This window comes from Bombina bombina, chromosome 5, assembly GCF_027579735.1.
Source record: "Bombina bombina isolate aBomBom1 chromosome 5, aBomBom1.pri, whole genome shotgun sequence".
Classification (NCBI taxonomy): Eukaryota; Metazoa; Chordata; class Amphibia; order Anura; family Bombinatoridae; genus Bombina; species Bombina bombina.
In genome coordinates, this window is record NC_069503.1 from 469,421,070 (window position 1) to 469,439,654 (window position 18,585).

General features: G+C 37.5%; 1 protein-coding gene across 2 annotated transcripts; it reads right to left on the minus strand.

Annotated features, from left to right (window-relative positions):
• Nucleotides 1–421: 421 nt before the first annotated feature.
• KIAA1143 (KIAA1143 ortholog) lies at nt 422–18,540 on the minus strand. 2 transcript variants are annotated; one of them, XM_053713038.1, is made up of 4 exons: nt 18,398–18,540; nt 18,125–18,295; nt 12,201–12,345; nt 422–860 (listed from the first exon to the last, which is right to left on the minus strand). In XM_053713038.1, exons 2-4 carry the CDS (start codon nt 18,230–18,232, stop codon nt 655–657), a joined length of 459 nt encoding a protein of 152 aa, XP_053569013.1. In that variant the 5' UTR covers nt 18,233–18,295; nt 18,398–18,540; the 3' UTR covers nt 422–654. The 2 variants fall into 2 exon arrangements, with proteins under 2 accessions (XP_053569013.1, XP_053569012.1); XM_053713037.1 differs by having other exon boundaries at nt 18,379–18,528.
• Nucleotides 18,541–18,585: the final 45 nt, after the last annotated feature.

Here is an 18,585-nt window from a genome sequence, read left to right on the forward strand (position 1 = left end):
GTTTTGTATCAGGGTGTGTAATGCTCTTTGATAAGCCTTACGCATTATTATTTTTTGTTTAAATTAATTTAAGAAAAAATAGTATATCGCTTCTGTCAATCATGGTCCCTTCCTCCGCCCCTAAAAATAATGCTTTATATAAAAAAAATAATAATGCAACCTTATTTTCTTAATTTTTTATATAATAAGGGTTTTTCATATAAATCTTTATGTAGTCATGTTAACAATGGTTTCCATGAGAAAAGCAAAAACGTATTTTGTTATACATAACAAATGATTAGCCTTACCAGCTAAGGAACTGTTTCTGTAGTTAAATTTTTTTTTTTAAAAAAGGATTAATTTACCTAATAAAAATGAAATTATGTTTTATCTCTGGACAAATTAGAAAGTAAAGCAAAAAAAAATAATAAAAAAATAGAAAAACATCTTAAAACACATTTTATTAAAATAAAAACATCATCATACAAAAAGACACACATTCCAGATAATCTCGATGGTTGGAGACCAAAATACTTTAACATTGAAACATTTTTTTTTTTTTTAAATAAAAACAACAAAAGTTTATGCATGTTTGGTATAAAACCCATTCAAATTTAGAAATATCTTAATAGTCATTTACTTTTGATTCTACTAAGCAAACATTTTAAGTAAGTGTTAGTCTTCTTCATCATCACCAAATGAGAGTAAGCTGCTATTCCGCACTTGTTTATGTGCAGATTTGCTGTCAAGTGGTTCCTTACTTTCTTCTTGTTTCTTCTTCTTGCTGGAACTAGCATTTATACCTGAAAACTTGTCGCCTGATGAACGTTTTTCTGGCTTCCTAAATAGTATTTTTCCATCATCAGGGGCTGCTTCCTTGTCTACACAAAAATAAATAAATAAATTAGGGAATCTACAAATAAAGAAGAACATGTTTTGTAATTAAGTGTAAAAGATTTTCTGATACTGTTCCTACAATTCCCTGGTATGTTTTTGTCAGATCTGCTTTATTTCCTAGGCTCTACTGCCATCTATCTCTGAAAAATGATTCCAACTTCATAAAAAGATATGCTGCTCTAGTGAAGAAATACATTCAAACATTTTAACAGGATTTGCTTATATAGGTTTATGTACACCATCAAAAATAACATGCTTGAATTTGTCAGATTTTTATTATTATTATTTTTTTTGCACCAGTATCCTTTGTTATATGTTTAGGTGGAACTTTAGCTATGTCGGAAGGGGAAGCTTTGTCCCGAAACGTCACTTCACAAGTAAAAAGAAATTTAAAAGACCAGAGTGTGCAAGTCTGTGTTTACTTTTTATATATATACACACACATGAAATGTTTAACAAATATGAATGATTAACAAATTAAACTGGATATAGTTCACCTCTAAATAATCTCATTCATTTCAATAATCTATCTATTTAAGCATATTTTTTTTTTCTATTTAAGAGAGTTCTGGCATACAGCATGTCATACAGATAGTTTGGTATTATTCAAAGTTGCACTTAATAAATTAAAATAGTCATCAGAAAAATACGTGTTAGACAACATTTGAGAATAGGAGATATGATAATACATTCAAAACAGGTGTGCCTTATGCTCGTAGCATATTTTTAATGATATATAACCAAATCAGTAATGGTCTGATATAACTGGAAAATATAATCTGAAAGCTTATTTTTCTAAAAATGAAAACCATGATTTAAAAATCGGTCTTACAGACTAGTGATTTAAATCAAATCCACCATGCACAATAAAACACCATCACCAGTACAACACCCCACAAATTTAAAGTGCTGTGTCAGATGATCCAAACTAATTAGGATTGTTGCTGCTAAAATAACATTGTTGGGTAACTGATGAAAAAAAGATTTTAACTGCCTTTTATGGTCCCATATTATTAAATCTGATTCATGTTCAGATACCGTCTGTCACAATAGCATAATCTAATCCAGTGTGCTATGCTGGACAGGGTAATGCTTCATACACTACGAGCTCGATTTATCAACCCATGGTGGACAGGGGTGTACATATTCGCCCCTGTCCGACCTGAGCTCTCCTCTGGTAGGCAGCAATCTGCTGCTGGAATTTAACATTGCACACAAACGTTCCTTTGCAACCCCGCCCTTCCTGCCCATGCACAGCCAAAATACATAAACCCGGGGAGATTGAAATTCTCCACCTAAGAGGTCGAGAACAGGGTTTGGAAGCAGCAGTCTGATGACCCCCTAGTCTAATGACCGCTGCTTGATAAATCCTGACTGCAGGTTTTCTTTTGCAAACCTGCAGTAATATGGGGGAGAAGGCTTGATAAATTGAGCCCTATATACTAAGTTCTCTCTTCCAAGGTGGAGGTTACCATAACAGATTTAATTATGCAAGCTTTGGTCAGACAGAAAATTTACAAAGTATCAGTAGAACAATATCCTGGCTAATTTACATGGCAATTTGAGCATGATGTCACTAGAAACTAATAACAGAAACACAGCACTGGGGATTATTACTGTGTATCCATGCAGAATACTGGGAAGAGGACACAACACAGAGATTAATTTACTCCAACAAGCACTGCCATTTAACTTTCCTCAAGCCAAGTAGCATATTTGAAATTGTAATTCTCAGAAGGGGTATAGAGGAAGCAAGAAATACGATTGTCTTTAATTGCAGTCTAATAAAACTGGGCTGCTGCAGGGGGCGGAGCCAAGACGTGCTGGGACATGGCTGTGTTCTAACTAAGCTCCGTAGCTGTCGTAGCTCAATTTCCACACAAGGGGCAGGTGGAGGCCCCAATTCTAGTACAATTCCCTTACCGACACCTGGGACATGACACCAAACTAGATTTGGCTTATTCCGGACCCACAGAGAGCTTACCACAAAAGAACCCAGGCCGGTCTGATGAACATGCGGCCACCATCTTGAGTCGCAATACAGAAAAGGGCTTTACTGATCCGAAGACTGTGCCTGTGCCTAGGCGGATTGATCACACGATCAGTTCAGCAACTGGAGGTCTCACCTACCTGATATTTTCACACGGCTGTGCAGTCTTGGTCGGATGCCGGCCTCTGAGGTAGTGAGTTTTACATGTTCCCTTAGAGGGAATAATATTAAATGGGACTTATGTATACCTTGTAAGAGAATCGGGTCACTTGGAGGTGAAGATTGTTGTTTGAGCAGTGGAGGTCTGAGGGAGGATTTTGTAATACGGTGCTTTTTGATTTACCAGACGTTTCATCTCACGCACCTCAGGCTGCTTGCCAGTAATGGAAAACATAAGGTGATAGGGAGGTGAAGATTACAGTTATATCTTGCAGGTATTTTAAGAGAGAGATACATTTGGGACACTGAATAAACTGCTACATGTAATCATTGTTGCCTTTAGGGTGCTTACAATACAAGCTTACCTAATAAAGGCACATATACCTGAGCCCAGTGTGTATATGCTTTCCTGGACACAATAACTCGGTCATAGAGCAACGTGAATAAGGACTTCAGAACATAATACACTGAGGTTAGCGGAGATCTGGGGGCATACCTTTGTGTTTCTGTGGAGCTCACGGATATGTCGCAGCGTAAGGGCCCAAAAATGGATAAACCAGCCAAATCGGCATCAACTACTCCCTCAGTGACTGCTTTTTCCCCACACTTCTGAATTAGCAGCTCCTGACTTATCCCAATCTAAAGATAAACTCACATCTGACCCTCAGATGGATTCTCTAGCTTTACCCCAAACCACATTACAGATGTTGCATTCACAGCTAGCAGACCTCCCTTCTAAATCTGACCTCGCATCCTTAAAATCTTTTATAAAGGAGGAAATGAGGGACCTCAAGAAAGATCCAACAGATAAGGGTTCTAGAATCAAATATCTTGAAGAGGGACAAGAAGCTCTCAATAACCTTGTTAGCTCGCTCGAATACTACTCAAATATCAATACAGGATTCTATTGTACAAACACTGCAGGAAAAGTTAGAAGACTTAGATAATCGAGGAAGACATAATAACCTCAGGATAAGAGGTATCCCAGAAGAGGTCCAACAAGACCAATTAAAACCATATCTAAAGGACTGGTTTGCTTTTTTACTCCCAAGGGCACCCAACCTCCAACCTGAGGATAATGAACGAATACACAGGGCTCTCCGACCTCCTTCAAAACCACCAGCACCACCAAGAGATGCGATTATAAAGTTTCTACGTTATACCACCAAAGAAGACCTTTGGCATACTGCTCGGTCCAGAAGAGAAATCATATTCAGGGACAATTCTTTACAAATTTATCAGAACTTATGCCCTCAGACCATTCAGAGAAGAAGAGAGGTGAAATTTATCACCAAGACCCTTCAAGAAAATAGTTATTGATGGGGTTTTCCTTTCAGTTTAATTGCCACTCACAATGGCTCTCAAGCAATATATAAGGGTTTCCAAGACTTAGACACTTTCTCCAAGAAATGAAACATCAATTTTGTCCCACCAGAGGACAATGTATTGGAAGCTCCTCGGTCTGGAGACACTCACTTGGAGGTCCAAAAGAGCAATGTTCTCAATGGACAAGATCACAACCTAAAAGAAGGAAAACAGACCCTCCTCGGTCAGAGGGCTCCCGCTGATTTTGTGAACTGGACCTTTTTGTAGGCCCTTATGGGCTTCAATATTAACCTTTATAATGTGGCTTAGCTTAAGGCCTGTATTGCTGATCACATGTGGTCCTCTTCCAGAGGACACCTGGACGTGAAGGTTGGGTAAGACCCATGTGACTAATATTACTGTAAAATAATGTATAAACTAACCTGTATACTGCTCTAGGGGTTCCTATCCCATCCCTTCACACATAGATGTAAGTTTCTGATAATCATTATACCACTCTTCCTAACTTTTAGACTTGTATCTATGACTGGTAATACCCCTGAGCTACGTGACAGTGATGATACCAAATTTAATTGAGCCTTTTAAAAGCTCTCTTGTCGGGGAATTAAGCAAATAATACTCATAATCTATACAGTTGTCTCCTTCAATTGGGCCAGTCACCTCCCCATTTTGTAGATTAATTTTTATCTAACTAGATCAAAAATACGACACCACTTCCCCCCAATTAAGGTGTATAGTTCTAAAGATACACTATGTTTTATAAAAGTTTTCTGTTTGTGTTTCTTAATTGTTTTATCTATGTTGATGTTGTCTCACTTGTCCTTGTATGATATGTCAGAGACCAGAAGTTCTATCTATAATTTTGTCAAGTTAGTTGGAATAAGATATGTGCTAAAATTTCACAATGATGTCAGATATGAATAATCTTAAAATACTCTCACATAACGTTAAGGGGCTCAATATACCACAGAAAAGATCCATAGCAATTAGGGACTATAAGAGATTGGGATGTGATGTAGTAATGCTCCAAGAGACCCATTTTAAAAGAGTTCATGAACCTAAATCCTCTTTTTTGAAATTTGGCCCTGGATATTTTGCTTCAAACTCCAAACATAACGGTGTTTGTATATTGATTAATAAAAACACCCCTCTCAAAGTTAGTTCAATCATAAGGAACAGGGAGTGCAGATATTTCATTCTCACAGGGATCTTTCATCATAAACACATCACAATAGTCAATATCTACGCACCTAACACAGACTCCCCTAGATTTTTTCACCACATTTGCAAAAGAATTTAGGAGACGTCAAGAGGTAGCCCGATTGTTGGCGGAGGCTTCAATATAGCCTTAGACCCATCTAAAGATTGCTCCACAGGGAGATCATCGACCCCCTAGTAAAGTTCTCCATCAAATAAGAACATATCTCTCTTCTCTGGCGGTTCATGACACCTGGCGCTTAAGTCACTCAAATGATAAAGACTATACTTTTTACTCATATCCTCATCAACATTATTTTAGGATAGACTACTTAATGATTGATGTCACCAGTCTCGCCCAGGTTAAGAGTTCAGATAAATACCTTATCACATGGTCTGACCACGCTATGATTAGTTGTACATTAAACTTACCGGGTGGTACACACACGCAGCGCACCTGGAGAATAGATGAGACCCTTCTGAAGGATCCAATGATCGGATTCCGAATCGCAAACATACTAGAAGATAATTTTAAAATAAATGATACTCCAAAACATCAGTCCCCAACATATATGGAATGCTCATAAGTGTGTCATACGGGGGGAGTTGATAGCCCTAAAAGCAGCTAGGACAAAACCAAGTCTACTTGTCATCCCTTTTGGATGATTTATTGCAGGAAATTCACAAGGTTTATCCTAAAGATCGCTCTTAACTAGACAGCCTTGAACACAAAAGAAGGCAACTTAATTGTTACTTAGGGACTGATGCCAAAAGAAATGCTCTGTACCTTGGGAATAAATTTTATGAGGGTGCTAATAAGCAAGAGAAGATGTTGGCGAGACAGCTTAGAAGGAAAACACTTAGTAGATATATCACACACATTAAAGATGACAAAGGCAAAGACTGGTATACTTCTGCTGACATAGCAGAGAAGTTTAGAAGGTATTATGAATCATTATACAACTTGAGTCGAGTTGATACATCCCCTACGGATAATGCTATACAGGGGTACCCGTCGCAACTGGGTCTTCCCAAGATTACAACGGAACAAAAAGATGACTTAGATGCCCCATGCACAACAGCAGAGATCCTGGGTGCTATCAAAACACTAAAGGGAGGGAAGTCCCCAGGCCATGACGGTTTTGGCAACGACTATTATATCATTTTTAAGGACCTTTTGACACCCTCTCTCTTACGTTATTTTCATACTATAGATGAGGACTGTGAGTTCCCCCCTGAGGCCCTGCAGGCAAGACTGACCTCGATACCAAAACCAAATAAATCTAGCTTCTATATCTCGAATTATAGACCAATCTCGTTATTAAAATCCGATATTAAAATTTATGCTAAAATTTTGGCAAATCGTTTAAATAGAATATTACCCCAAATTATACATCAGGATCAGGTGGGCTTTGTCCCTTTTCGCGAAGCCAAAGATAACATGGTTCGAAACTTACATTTGTTGTGGCACGCTAGGTCAAAAAATATCCCTTCAATTTGGCTATCTACAGATGCAGAGAAGGCCTTCGACCGTGTCAGATGGTCTTTTCTAAAGGCCACGCTTGGTTCGTTTGGGCTGGGAGATAAGACCGTTCATAAAAATGTTGCCCTATATAGTAAACCAAGTGCCCAAATACCTCTTAATGGCATTGTTTCAGACCCCCTGCAAATAAACGGAACCTGACAGGGCTGTGCCTTGTCCCCCTTACCGTTTCCCTGCCTTATAGAGACTTTGGCAACTAAAATCAGATTAAACAAAAATATACAGGGTTTTTGTGTAGGGGGAGAGGTGTACAAGCTATCACTATTCGCAGATGACATTTTGTTTTCTTTAACGGACCCTATTAATTCTATCCCACCCCTCTTAAGAGAACTGGAATTATTGAATAGATTTTCAAATTTTAAAATAAATGAAAATAAATCTGAAATGCTAGGGGTTGCTTTAGACTCGCAGACGGAAGCCCTGATCTCTGATAGATGTTCATTTAAATGGAGCAAGGGTTCCCTAAGATACCTGGGAATACAGCTTGCTGATAATCTGGACTCCCTATTTTCCTCAAATTATGCCCCAATTAAAACAGCCCTGATGAGGGACTTCTCGTCTTGGACGATGAAGAACCTTTCTTGGTTAGGCAGAGTTCATACGGTTAAAATGAACGCTTTCCCTCGTCTGCTTTACATTATGCATACACTACCTATCCCCATACCTAACAATTATACCCCCCAGATGCAACGACTATTTGGAATAAACGCCCTCCCAGGATTAATAAATCTATAAATGTCCCGCTCTGCAGCTCAGGGGGGTTTAGGGGTCCCAGATATTGATTCCTACTGTAGATTCATATTCTTACAGAGAATCCTAGATTGGAGAATCCACAGAGCAAACAAGAGGTGGATAATTTTAGAAGAGGGTCTTAGAGGAATACATCTTCCTACTATTTGTTGGAAACACAATTTTAGTGCTATTTGCGGCCAAATTACTAACCCATTCACACGGAACACACTAAAGGCTTGGGAGCGCACTAATAGTATAAACCCTTATTTGTCCTCCTGCCCCGGCCCCCTAACGTCACTTATTTACAATAGTGAATTCTCTCTCCTATCTCTTAACAGAAGTTGGGTGACTGAGGATACAATAAAAGACACTTCAATTGCTCACCTTACTTTAAACGAGCAGTTGTGCACTCAGGACCAGCTCGTGGACAGGGGTCATTCATGGGCTGCAAATTGGTTCACCTATAGAAGGGTACATCACTATGTGACGACGCATAAACACTACTTAAATCTGACGTGACCATTGACCTTGACTGAAAAACTGTTTTCTTCGGCCCCACCACTCAGACATAGTCACTCATATATATACCGCATAATTACACAACCCCCCCCCCCCCCGGGGGATGTGCCATGTTCGATATTTACTTGGGAGGCGGAATTGGAGTTATCAATCACTCCCGGAGTAGCTACCAACATCTACCAGAATACTAAATCTTGCTCCACATCAGCCCGGATAAAATAACTAAATTTTAAAATTCTACATAAACTGTTTCCCAAAACTAGTAATATACGTGCTGGAGATGTGGTCATGTAGGGAGTGGTATGGGACGTATGTGGTGGTGGTGCTCTCAGATAAACTCTTTGTGGCGAAAAATAATAACAGAAATAGAGGGTATCCTTTATATGATCCTCCCCTTAGACCCCCTTGTGTGGTTGCTTAATAAATCAATCAAGCTCCCCCAGATGCACTTTAGACCCCTTATGAGAATCATGATAAACAGTGTTAAGGTCTTAGTGGCACAGAATTGGAAGTCGTCGGAGGTTCCTTCCATAGAAATGTGGCAAAATAAAGTCACTGAGTTAATTGAGTTGGAGGAATATGGCTCTTATTCTTCAAATAAAAGGGATAATTTCATAGAACTACAAACTACTTGGGAGCAATATCTTAAAAATTTATAGGACCTGGTCTCTTTTGTGATTAATTTTTTAAACTTAATGTATATCCTAACATGGCCTTTGGATTAATAGAACAATGTCGTTATAGACATCAGGTTACGTTATTATAAGAATGTTTCTGGACAGTGAGACTTATGTTTTATGTTGTATTAAATAAAATAGTGAAAATCTAGAATCCATGACACATAACAATCTAAGTGGGAGATATTTCCATATTTCAGGGTCGGTTGTGAACCAGATCCATATGTAATTTACATTATCTTTTCCCTTTTTTTTCTGAGATTGTACAAGGAAACTGTCTATGTTTTGTAAATTTTCTTTGCTATGGTGTAAAAATCTTGCTGATTGGATTCTCAATAAAAAAAAACTCGAAAAAAAAAACAAACAAAAAAAACTGGGCTGCAAGTTTAAGTCAGTGGCAACTATGTTAGTAGGTTAAAGGGACATAAAACAGTATGAACGAACATAAGTTTCTAAATATAGAATGTAGCCAAAGCTTACCTGCAAAATGGTTAGTTTTAACCTCCATTAAGCTCTTTAATGGGCATTTCCATATATGGAAGGTGCTATCCAGGCCATAGCTTCTGCAGAATGCACTTGTGCATGTGCACGGTAGGGGGCAGAGTCACATGTGACCTGACTAAAGAAGTGCACAGTAAAATACTGAAGCTTTCACAAAGCATGTGACATTATCCGCCTTGGAAATTAGCAAGTCTCTTGGCAACAAACAATAGCAGTACCCGATATCCCTCCTTGAGCCCCCAATTAATTGCATAAGTAATTATCCTCACATGTACAATTTGTTACATGATACCAAAAGGTTTGGAGTAGGACGCTGATAAGGGGGGGGTGGGGTGGAGCAAGCTACACTTGGTAACACTAAAGTGTAAAGTCACTTTGCAGATTTTTGGAAAATTTATTAAAATACTTAAGCTTTTTTTTTTTTCCACACTGTTTTATCTCAGTTGACCCTTTTAGAATATGCACATAACTCAAAATGTTTTATGGCACTTAAAATGTTCACATATCCAGATGCTAGATTTAAAAAAAAAAAAAAATAATGTAATCCCAGGGGCTCCATTACATATGCGGCGTCGCCCGCAAATGCCGGCGACGCCGGTTTTTGGTATCCTATATACAGCGATATTTTACTTGTCGGACGTAGTTTTTTTACACATAGACTAACATATAAGAGACGCGCAATTAGGTATCCAATATCCAGCGCAAGGACTTACGTGGCGAAAATGGAGAAATCTTACTCCATTTTCACCTCGCCATAAAAAAGCAGCCGTAGCAAGCCTTGCGATGAGTATTGGAGCCCCGTAACTCCCTAAAATGCCTTCCAAAAAAAAACCTAACACCTAACGCATGCGCAATGTCTACCTGTCAACCGCAATCCCCCTCTGCAATACCTAATAAAGTGTATTAACCCCTAAACCGCCACTCCCGGACCCTGCCGCTACCTACATTAAGTTTATTAACCCTTAATCTGACCCCCCTACACCGCCGCCACCTACATTAAATTAACCCCTAATCTCCCGCCCCCAACGTCGCCGCCACTATATTAAATTTATTAACTACTAAACCTAAGTCTAACCCTAACACCCCCCTAACTTAATTATTATTTAAATAAATCTAAATAATATAACTATTATTAACTAAATTATTCCTATTTAAAACTAAATACTTAACTATAAAATAAACCGTAAGATAGTTACATTGTAGCTAGCTTAGGGTTTATTTTTATTTTACAGGCAAGTTTGTATTTATTTTAACTAGGTACAATAGCTATTAAATAGTTAATAACTATTTAATAGCTACCTAGTTAAAATAATTACAAAATTACCTGTAAAATAAATCCTAACCTAAGCTACCATTACAACTAACACTACACTATCATTAAATTAAATAAATTAACTACAATTAAATAAACTAAACTATAGCACAAAAAAACCCCACTAAATTACAAAAAAAATTACAAGAAGTTTAAACTAATTACACCTAATCTAAGCCCCCTAATAAAATAAAAAATCCCCCCAAATTAATAAAAATCCCTACCCTATACTAAATGACAAATAGCCCTTAAAAGGGCCTTTTGCGGGGCATTGCCCCAAACTAATCAGCTCTTTTACCTGTAAACACTACATTACAACCCACCACCAACACACCCCTACTCTAAAACCTACCTGATCCCCCCTTAAAAACAACCTAACACTAACCCATTGAAGATCACCCTACCTTGAGCCGTCTTCACCCAGCCGGGCCGAAGTCTTCATCCTTGCGGCGAGGAGCGGCTCCATCTTGAAGACATCCGACGCGGAGCATCCTTCCTGCACGACGACTACCCGACGAATGGCTGGTCCTTTAAATGATGTCATCCAAGATGGCGTCCCTCGAATTCCGATTGGCTGATAGGATTCTATCAGCCAATCGGAATTAAGGTAGCAAAAATCTGATTGGTTGATTTAATCAGACAATCGGATTGAAGTTTAATCCGATTGGCTGATTGTATCAACCAATAGAATTGACCTCGCATTCTAATGGCTGATCCAATCAGCCAATCTGATTGAACTGATTATTATTGTTGGCTGATTATTTCTGGACATCGCTAGTTTATCCGACTTACGGCACTTAGGAAATGCCGGCGCCCTATATGCAATACCCCGATGTGAAAGGTGAAATTACGGGCGACGCAGGTTTCCACGATTGCGCCGAAACCTGTGCCGTATATCGGATCGCACCCCTGATGTATACCGAAGCAAAGACTCTATGCCAGTTTAATCATATTTGTTAGAAGTATGTATTTTAACTACATTCAGGTTTGTGAAGTAACATGGCAAAATTATGAAGATGGCTCAAATTGAAGATATTTCATTTGCTGCATTATAAAATAATTTCAGTACTCTCAATTATATAAGCCACCTTTTTTCATAAACAAATATGAGAAATTGTAACCACCGTAATTTATTTTGTTGAAAGATATAAACCAATATTTAAATCATCTCCAGCTAGTCTGCCATCGTACTATTCACTTATATATCCGTAATAGGGGTAGATATTTCTCAAAAGTTTTTATTCAGTTTTCCTCTTTTTTTTTTTTTATGAATTGTTGTCCCTACTCACTCTGCCGTAAACTAGTGCCTGTAACATTGCTCCTTTTAGATTTAATATTTTAAAATGAATATATAAAATATATACAAACCTTTTGAACTTTCTTTGATGTGGTGTTTAAGTTTAACAACTTCCTCTTCTGAAAGGTCCCCTTTCTTCAGCACTACCACCTGTGGTTGTTCATCTTCCTTATCACTTCCATCACTGTCATCTGGAGGCAAAGTAAGTTGTTGTCTCTGTTGGGAATAAAAACAAACACTGTATAAGAGGACACATTTAAAAAGGGACAAAAAACAAAGTTGGGATAGAGACAAAATATAATATGTACTGTAAAGCTCTAACTCCCCCGACATTTCCTTCTATGGATGTTTCTGTATCTATTGTTCTTTTGGTAGAATGCAAAAGTGAATAGGGATTATTTTATGGAGCATGCCTAGAAGCTGTGAACTCACTTGAAATACAATGCCTGTGTCTAAACACTGATAAGAGGGGTGGAGTTGGCTGCTCCAGGCAGCTTAGCTATGCAATTCATTTTGCTTATTTTTTTAAATTATTTTAAAATACTTGCCAGAAATTTTTAAACATTTTTTTTTATGCAAACTATTTTTAATTAATTAGTCATTTTAAGATATGCACAGATCTCAACCTGTTTTATGTCCCTTTAACTAGCGAGGGGGCTGACCAACACTAAAATGAACAAAATCTCTTATGCTGAAAATATTTTATATTCCTCAGATCAACATTGCTAAGACTTCTAAGATAAAAGCTGCATCTTCATGTTAGTGTGCAGAATAATATTGTATATTTAATATACCAGTGTTCTCCCCAGGATCTTTTTAGTGGGTGCAGTACCCGGCTAAAATTTTAGCCAATATTAGGCTAAAATTAACCAGTATTAAAAATGTTACATTTTAATTGCACAAATTATCATTAAATACATTTATGTTAAATTATGCAATGAATTTGTGCTTTGGATAGCTGAAAATTATATAATAGAAAATATTACACTGCCCCCACCCAGCTGACATTTTCTGTTGAGAACACTGTATATTACTATTTAAAGTTGGATGTAAAAGCTTTTCATGTAGTTGTCTACCATTTTTTAAAAACTCTTCCTTGTATATTTAAACTTTGCAAAGGTTTAAAAGGTTATGGTTTTCTATAGGGATGCACCGATACCGATACTAGTATCGGTATCGGTACCGATACCAAGTATTTGTATGAGTACTTGTACTCGTGCAAATGCACCGATACTTAAACTGATACCTCCACTTCCTACCCATATGCTATCTTGTGGCGTTTTTTCAAACTGCATGTACCCATTTCATTTTAAACTGGAGTGGAGACTAAACTAAAAATTGTTTACTACTGTTCTGCCAATAAAAATTGCTGTTATTTGTATTATTGTAGGAGAGATCACTGTACCTCATTCAGACAAACCCCTGAAGTACTGGGCAGTTAATAAACAGATTTCCAGCTCTGGCTAAAATGGCCCAAAAATATCTTTCTGCCCCATGCAGTAGTGTGGAAAGTGAAAGACTGTTCAACTTAGAGTCGAACCTCCATACAAATGTCAGATTGATGTTATATAACAGCCCTACAACCCAATTGTATCACCCCTTTAAATTTAATATTTTATTGTAATATTTTTTTATTTATAAACATGTTCAGTGAACTTTTTTATTATTTCATAATGTCTATTGCATTACAGTCCTTTATAATTATAAAGAAGGAATCTTAAATAATTAGTCTGTATTGTGCTTGGTAAACTGTCACATGACATAAAAAAAAAAAAAGTATCGGTAATTGGTATTGGCGAGTATTTGAGAACAAGTATCGGTACTTGTACTCAGTCATAAAAAAATGGTATCGGTGCAACCCTAGTTTTCTATGCCATGTAAAAAGTGTTTTTCTACACTAACAAAACCAGACTGCTTCTCTTGCATGTTCGTGCCTATCCGTGACTGCTATGTCACTTGTATTCATGGCAAGGTTATGTTAAAAGAGAAAACAAAAGTACTACTTGTTATTTACTAGTATGGAAACAGCAATATTTATACAAGTAGGGCATGAAGAGAAATAGCAATGTGATATGTACCTTATTGTCTCAAGCCCAAGATAAATACTAGAAACAGCTAAACATGAAGCAGGTTTAAAACCCTAACGTCTGTCATTAAATGGCCAACTTATAGAATTCTGTTTCTGGGTGTATTTTTTCTACTGAGTAGTGTTAGAATTTTTGGTAATGGTTTATATATTAAGACAATTGTCAGTTATAATGTTTGCAACTTACACTAACTCAGATTTGTAGAAACTTTGTATTAAGATTCCTTTAAAGGATTTCAAAATAGGATTCCAAATTCTCTATTTTGAATATTTGTTCATGTGATACCCACATTACAGGAAGTTAAATGCATAAATATATAAACTTATCAATATTAATTTTGTGGTATTCTTTGATAAGTATCTCAAAACAGAATGCACCTGTCATGTTTGAATATATATTTCCTACCTGTTCTATGTTAAATTCTGCATATGTTATGTATTAATATTGTTTTTGTATTACTGTACCCTATTGCATCAATGCAATGTTTTGTGGACCTAGGACATACTTGAAAACGAGAGAAATCTCAATGTATCCTTCCTGGTAAAATATTTTATAAATAAAGTAGCCAACCAAGAGGGGACCTGTAGCCCCATTCACTTGTTATAGTGCTCCTGGTGGCTTCATTTAAAGGGACAGTATACACCAATTTTCATATAACTGCATGTAATAGACACTATTCTAAGTGCACTATTATATGCACAGATACTGATCTAAAAATTTAGTATAAAACATTTTGAAAACTTACTTAGAAGCTCCAAGTTTAGCACTGTTGATGAGGTTTGACTGGGATACCCAGTAAAAGGGCCTGGGAAACCAGAAAAGAGCAGACACTCCCCCCTCCCCTGCATATGAAAAGACAGATTAGACAAACAGGAGCCAGCAGTAGTCTGTAAACGAGCAAATACATCTGACACTTTGGGGCTTTGTTAGGAGTCTGAAAATCATCCCAATGTTATTAAAAAATAAGCAAAACTACACATTGTTACAAAAACACTCCCAGACGGGCTATATAAATGGATCATCTAGGATTGTAAGTCCCTCAATTCCCCCTGTATTTGTTTGTTAAATTGTGTCCGGTATTGTACTTTTATCTTTGTACCCATGGACAGCGCTGCGGAATCTATTGGTGCTTTATAAATAAAGAATGATAATAATCTTTAAAACATTTATGCAAATAAAAAAATCTAGTGTACAATGTCCCTTTAAGCTGACAAAGCAATGTAAATATATGTCTTGAAGGAAACGACTGTGCATGCGAAACATCACTGCAAGCAAGCATAACAAGTGAATGGCGCTACAGGTTATCTCCTGGCTGGCTGTGCCCCTGCAGCAGATTACAAGACAAAACCCTCTGCTGACATGGGGGGAGCCAAATGACCCCTCCAAGATAGATAGTATGAGGAAAATTCAAAATAGAAAATCAATTCTGTATATAACTTAGGGGCATTACATTGTATATAAACTTAAACTAATTGTATATGTGTAAACAAATAATAGTTACTGTTACTTTTAAATGTGGAAATGTTTGATTGAAATCTTTTGAAAATAAAAATTACCTATATGGTATTGTTTATCATATTGCACAGGGGTGTGGAAAGGTTCAGCACTGAAGGGGATAATACAATATTTTAAAACCACATACTGAAGGGACATACAGATGCAATAAAAACACTCTAATGTGCTCAAGTACTTTATAGTAAATGATTGCTTGCCTTTACCAATGTGTTTAACTCATAAATGGGTTATTCACATAGTTAGTCAGCCCTGGACTGTAAATGCACTAATAGCATGGAAAAAAATAATAATCAGGGGCAGTATATTTCTATAGCCACTAATCACAAGCTGTATTGAATGTACATTACAAGTCTGGAGCATGCATCTGAAATGATTTGCTGCATTGCAAAAGAGTTACATACAAAATAAAATGTTATAAAAAAAAAAACTTAAATTGATTTGTTGTTTATTTTATTTCCTTTACTGTAGCCAATCAAGGACAGCTATAAACGAGGTCTTGCACATAACAAGAACTTTGCAGCATGTATTAGGGTCAGAATTCTGCAGTCAGTTACAGATTAAATAGTCATTATAGCAGAAAAATGACATGCTCTTGCACATCTATTGTGCCCTAGATTTTTCTTTGCATGTTTTGTAAGATGATCCATTTATATAGCCCATCTGGGAGTGTTTTTGTAACAATGTATAGTTTTGCTTTTTTTTTTTTTAAATTGGGATAATTTTCAGACTCCTAACCAAGCCCCACAGTGTCAGATGTATAAATGTGTTTACAGACTCCGGTTTGTATAATCTGTCTTTTCATATGCAGGGAAGGAGGGAGTGACTGCTCTTCATGTTTTCCCAGCGCCTTTCAGTGCGTGTCCCAGCCTAACCTCATCAACAGTGCTAAACCGGGAGCTTCCAAGAAGTTTTAAAAAGGTTTTAGACTGGATTTTTAGATCAGCATCTGTGCATGTGGTTCTTTATAGTAGTGTATATTACATGCAGTTACATGCCCAGCTGTTTGTAGATCAACTTCATATATCTCCAAAATGTGTCAGTTTCTGAGCGCTTAAACTACTAAACAGCTAATCTACTCCCTGGTAATTTCCCGACTTGACTACTGTAATAAACCTACTAACTGGCCTCCCTCTATCCCCCTTTCAATCTCACCCTGACCAGAAAAGCCCTCACCAATGCTTCTCCACCCTACCTGTCCTCCCTCATCAACAAATATACTCCAGCCTGACCCCTAAGATCCAACAATGACCTGCTCCTTGCCTCCTCTACCATCACCTCCTCCTATGCTACAGGACTTCTCTTGTGCGGCACCAACCCCCTGGAACGTACTTCTTCGAGTTGTACGACTTTCCCCTAACCTGTCCTACTTTAAACGCTCCCTAAAGACCTTTTTGTTCAGGGAAGCTAATTACCCGACTCATTAACAAATGAATTTCACTTAAAGTGAAATTAAATCCTAGCGTTTTACAAACGCTAGGATTTACTATTGAAACAAATAAAGGGCACTTTCAATCATGAAGTATAAGATACTTCATGTAGAAAGCTCCTTTATTTGATTCAATCGATCTCTGTTTTTAGCTGCTACAGCAGCCCCACGGCTAAAAAATGTTTTGGCTAAGAGGTGACGTTTTCACCTCTTAGCCAATAGTTGTGCGGTAAATCCGGCTTGGCGCCCATGGGAGCCAGATTTACCGGACGGCTATTGGCTAAGAGGTGGGCTGCTGTAGCAGCGGAGAACGGCGATCAATTGAATCAAATAAAGGAGCTTTCTACATGAAGTATCTTATACTTCATGAATGAAAGTGCCCTTTATTTGTTTCAATAGTAAATCCTAGAGTTTGTAAAACGCTAGGATTTACTTTCACTTTAAACAGTTGCCCTCATCTAACATCATTCTTACCTTTGAAGTCCCCACCTCCCCATTCTCCTACCCATCTAGATTGTAAATTCCCACGGGAATAGGGCCCTCAATTCCCCTGTATTTGTCTGTAAAATGTTGTCTTATATTGTATTGTTTCACCGTTGTACTTATATCTTTGTACACATGGACAGCGCTGCAGAATCTGTTGGCACTTTATAAATAATAATAAATAAAAGTGAACTACAACAGTGCGACTTTCGGCAGGGCCCTCTACCCACTTGATCCCAATAAATGTTATCTTGCACACCATGCCTATATCGCTGCGGAATCTGTTGGCACTCTACAAATAACTCATAATAAAATATCATGAAAATTGTTATGTACTGTCCCATTAACCTCCACAAAGAGGCTTTAGGCAAACAATAGAGCAATAAGAAATTGCTCTAATGAATTAGTGCACTTTTCCTAGTCAAAGCTTTGTGTGTTTATATTTGATAGCACCAGGAAAGCAAAATACTTCCAATAACAATACCTTAGTTTCTACGGTTGGACCTTCTTTGTATCCAACATCTTTCTTGAATTTTCTGAGAAAAGAGGGCTCTTCTGGTCTCACATATGATACTTGATTTCTTTTACTCATACTTGACAGAGGCCTGGCAGGCAGTTGCAGGTCACAAACAAGTGCAGCGATATTTAAATATATCTGTATATAGGATGTGACAAGCAATATGTGATAGATTTAAAAAACAAACATAACGTATTTAATATGGCACACGTAAAACTCACCAATAACTAAGTCTCATACCCACACAACACCGCGTTGTTGTAAATCTTCACACACACAACACGGTGGCTTCTGCGGGACAATTCTACATATAATTTACGTTTGTATATCAATAACAAAGATGGCAGTCGCAGCTTCACTGTTGCTTCCTTAACATTGGCGTAGTAAAGGGGCGCTGCCGTGACGTCACGAGGAAATTGGGCGTGTCT

Coding starts and splice junctions, on each gene's coding strand:
- KIAA1143 (XM_053713038.1), bottom strand. CDS start 18,232: ATGAGTAAAAGAAATCAAGTATCATATGTGAGACCAGAAGAGCCCTCT. Junction 12,346..18,124: donor GTCCAACCGTAGAAACTAAG/GTATTGTTATTG, acceptor TATTCCCAACAG/AGACAACAACTTACTTTGCC. Junction 861..12,200: donor CATCAAAGAAAGTTCAAAAG/GTTTGTATATAT, acceptor ATTTTTGTGTAG/ACAAGGAAGCAGCCCCTGAT.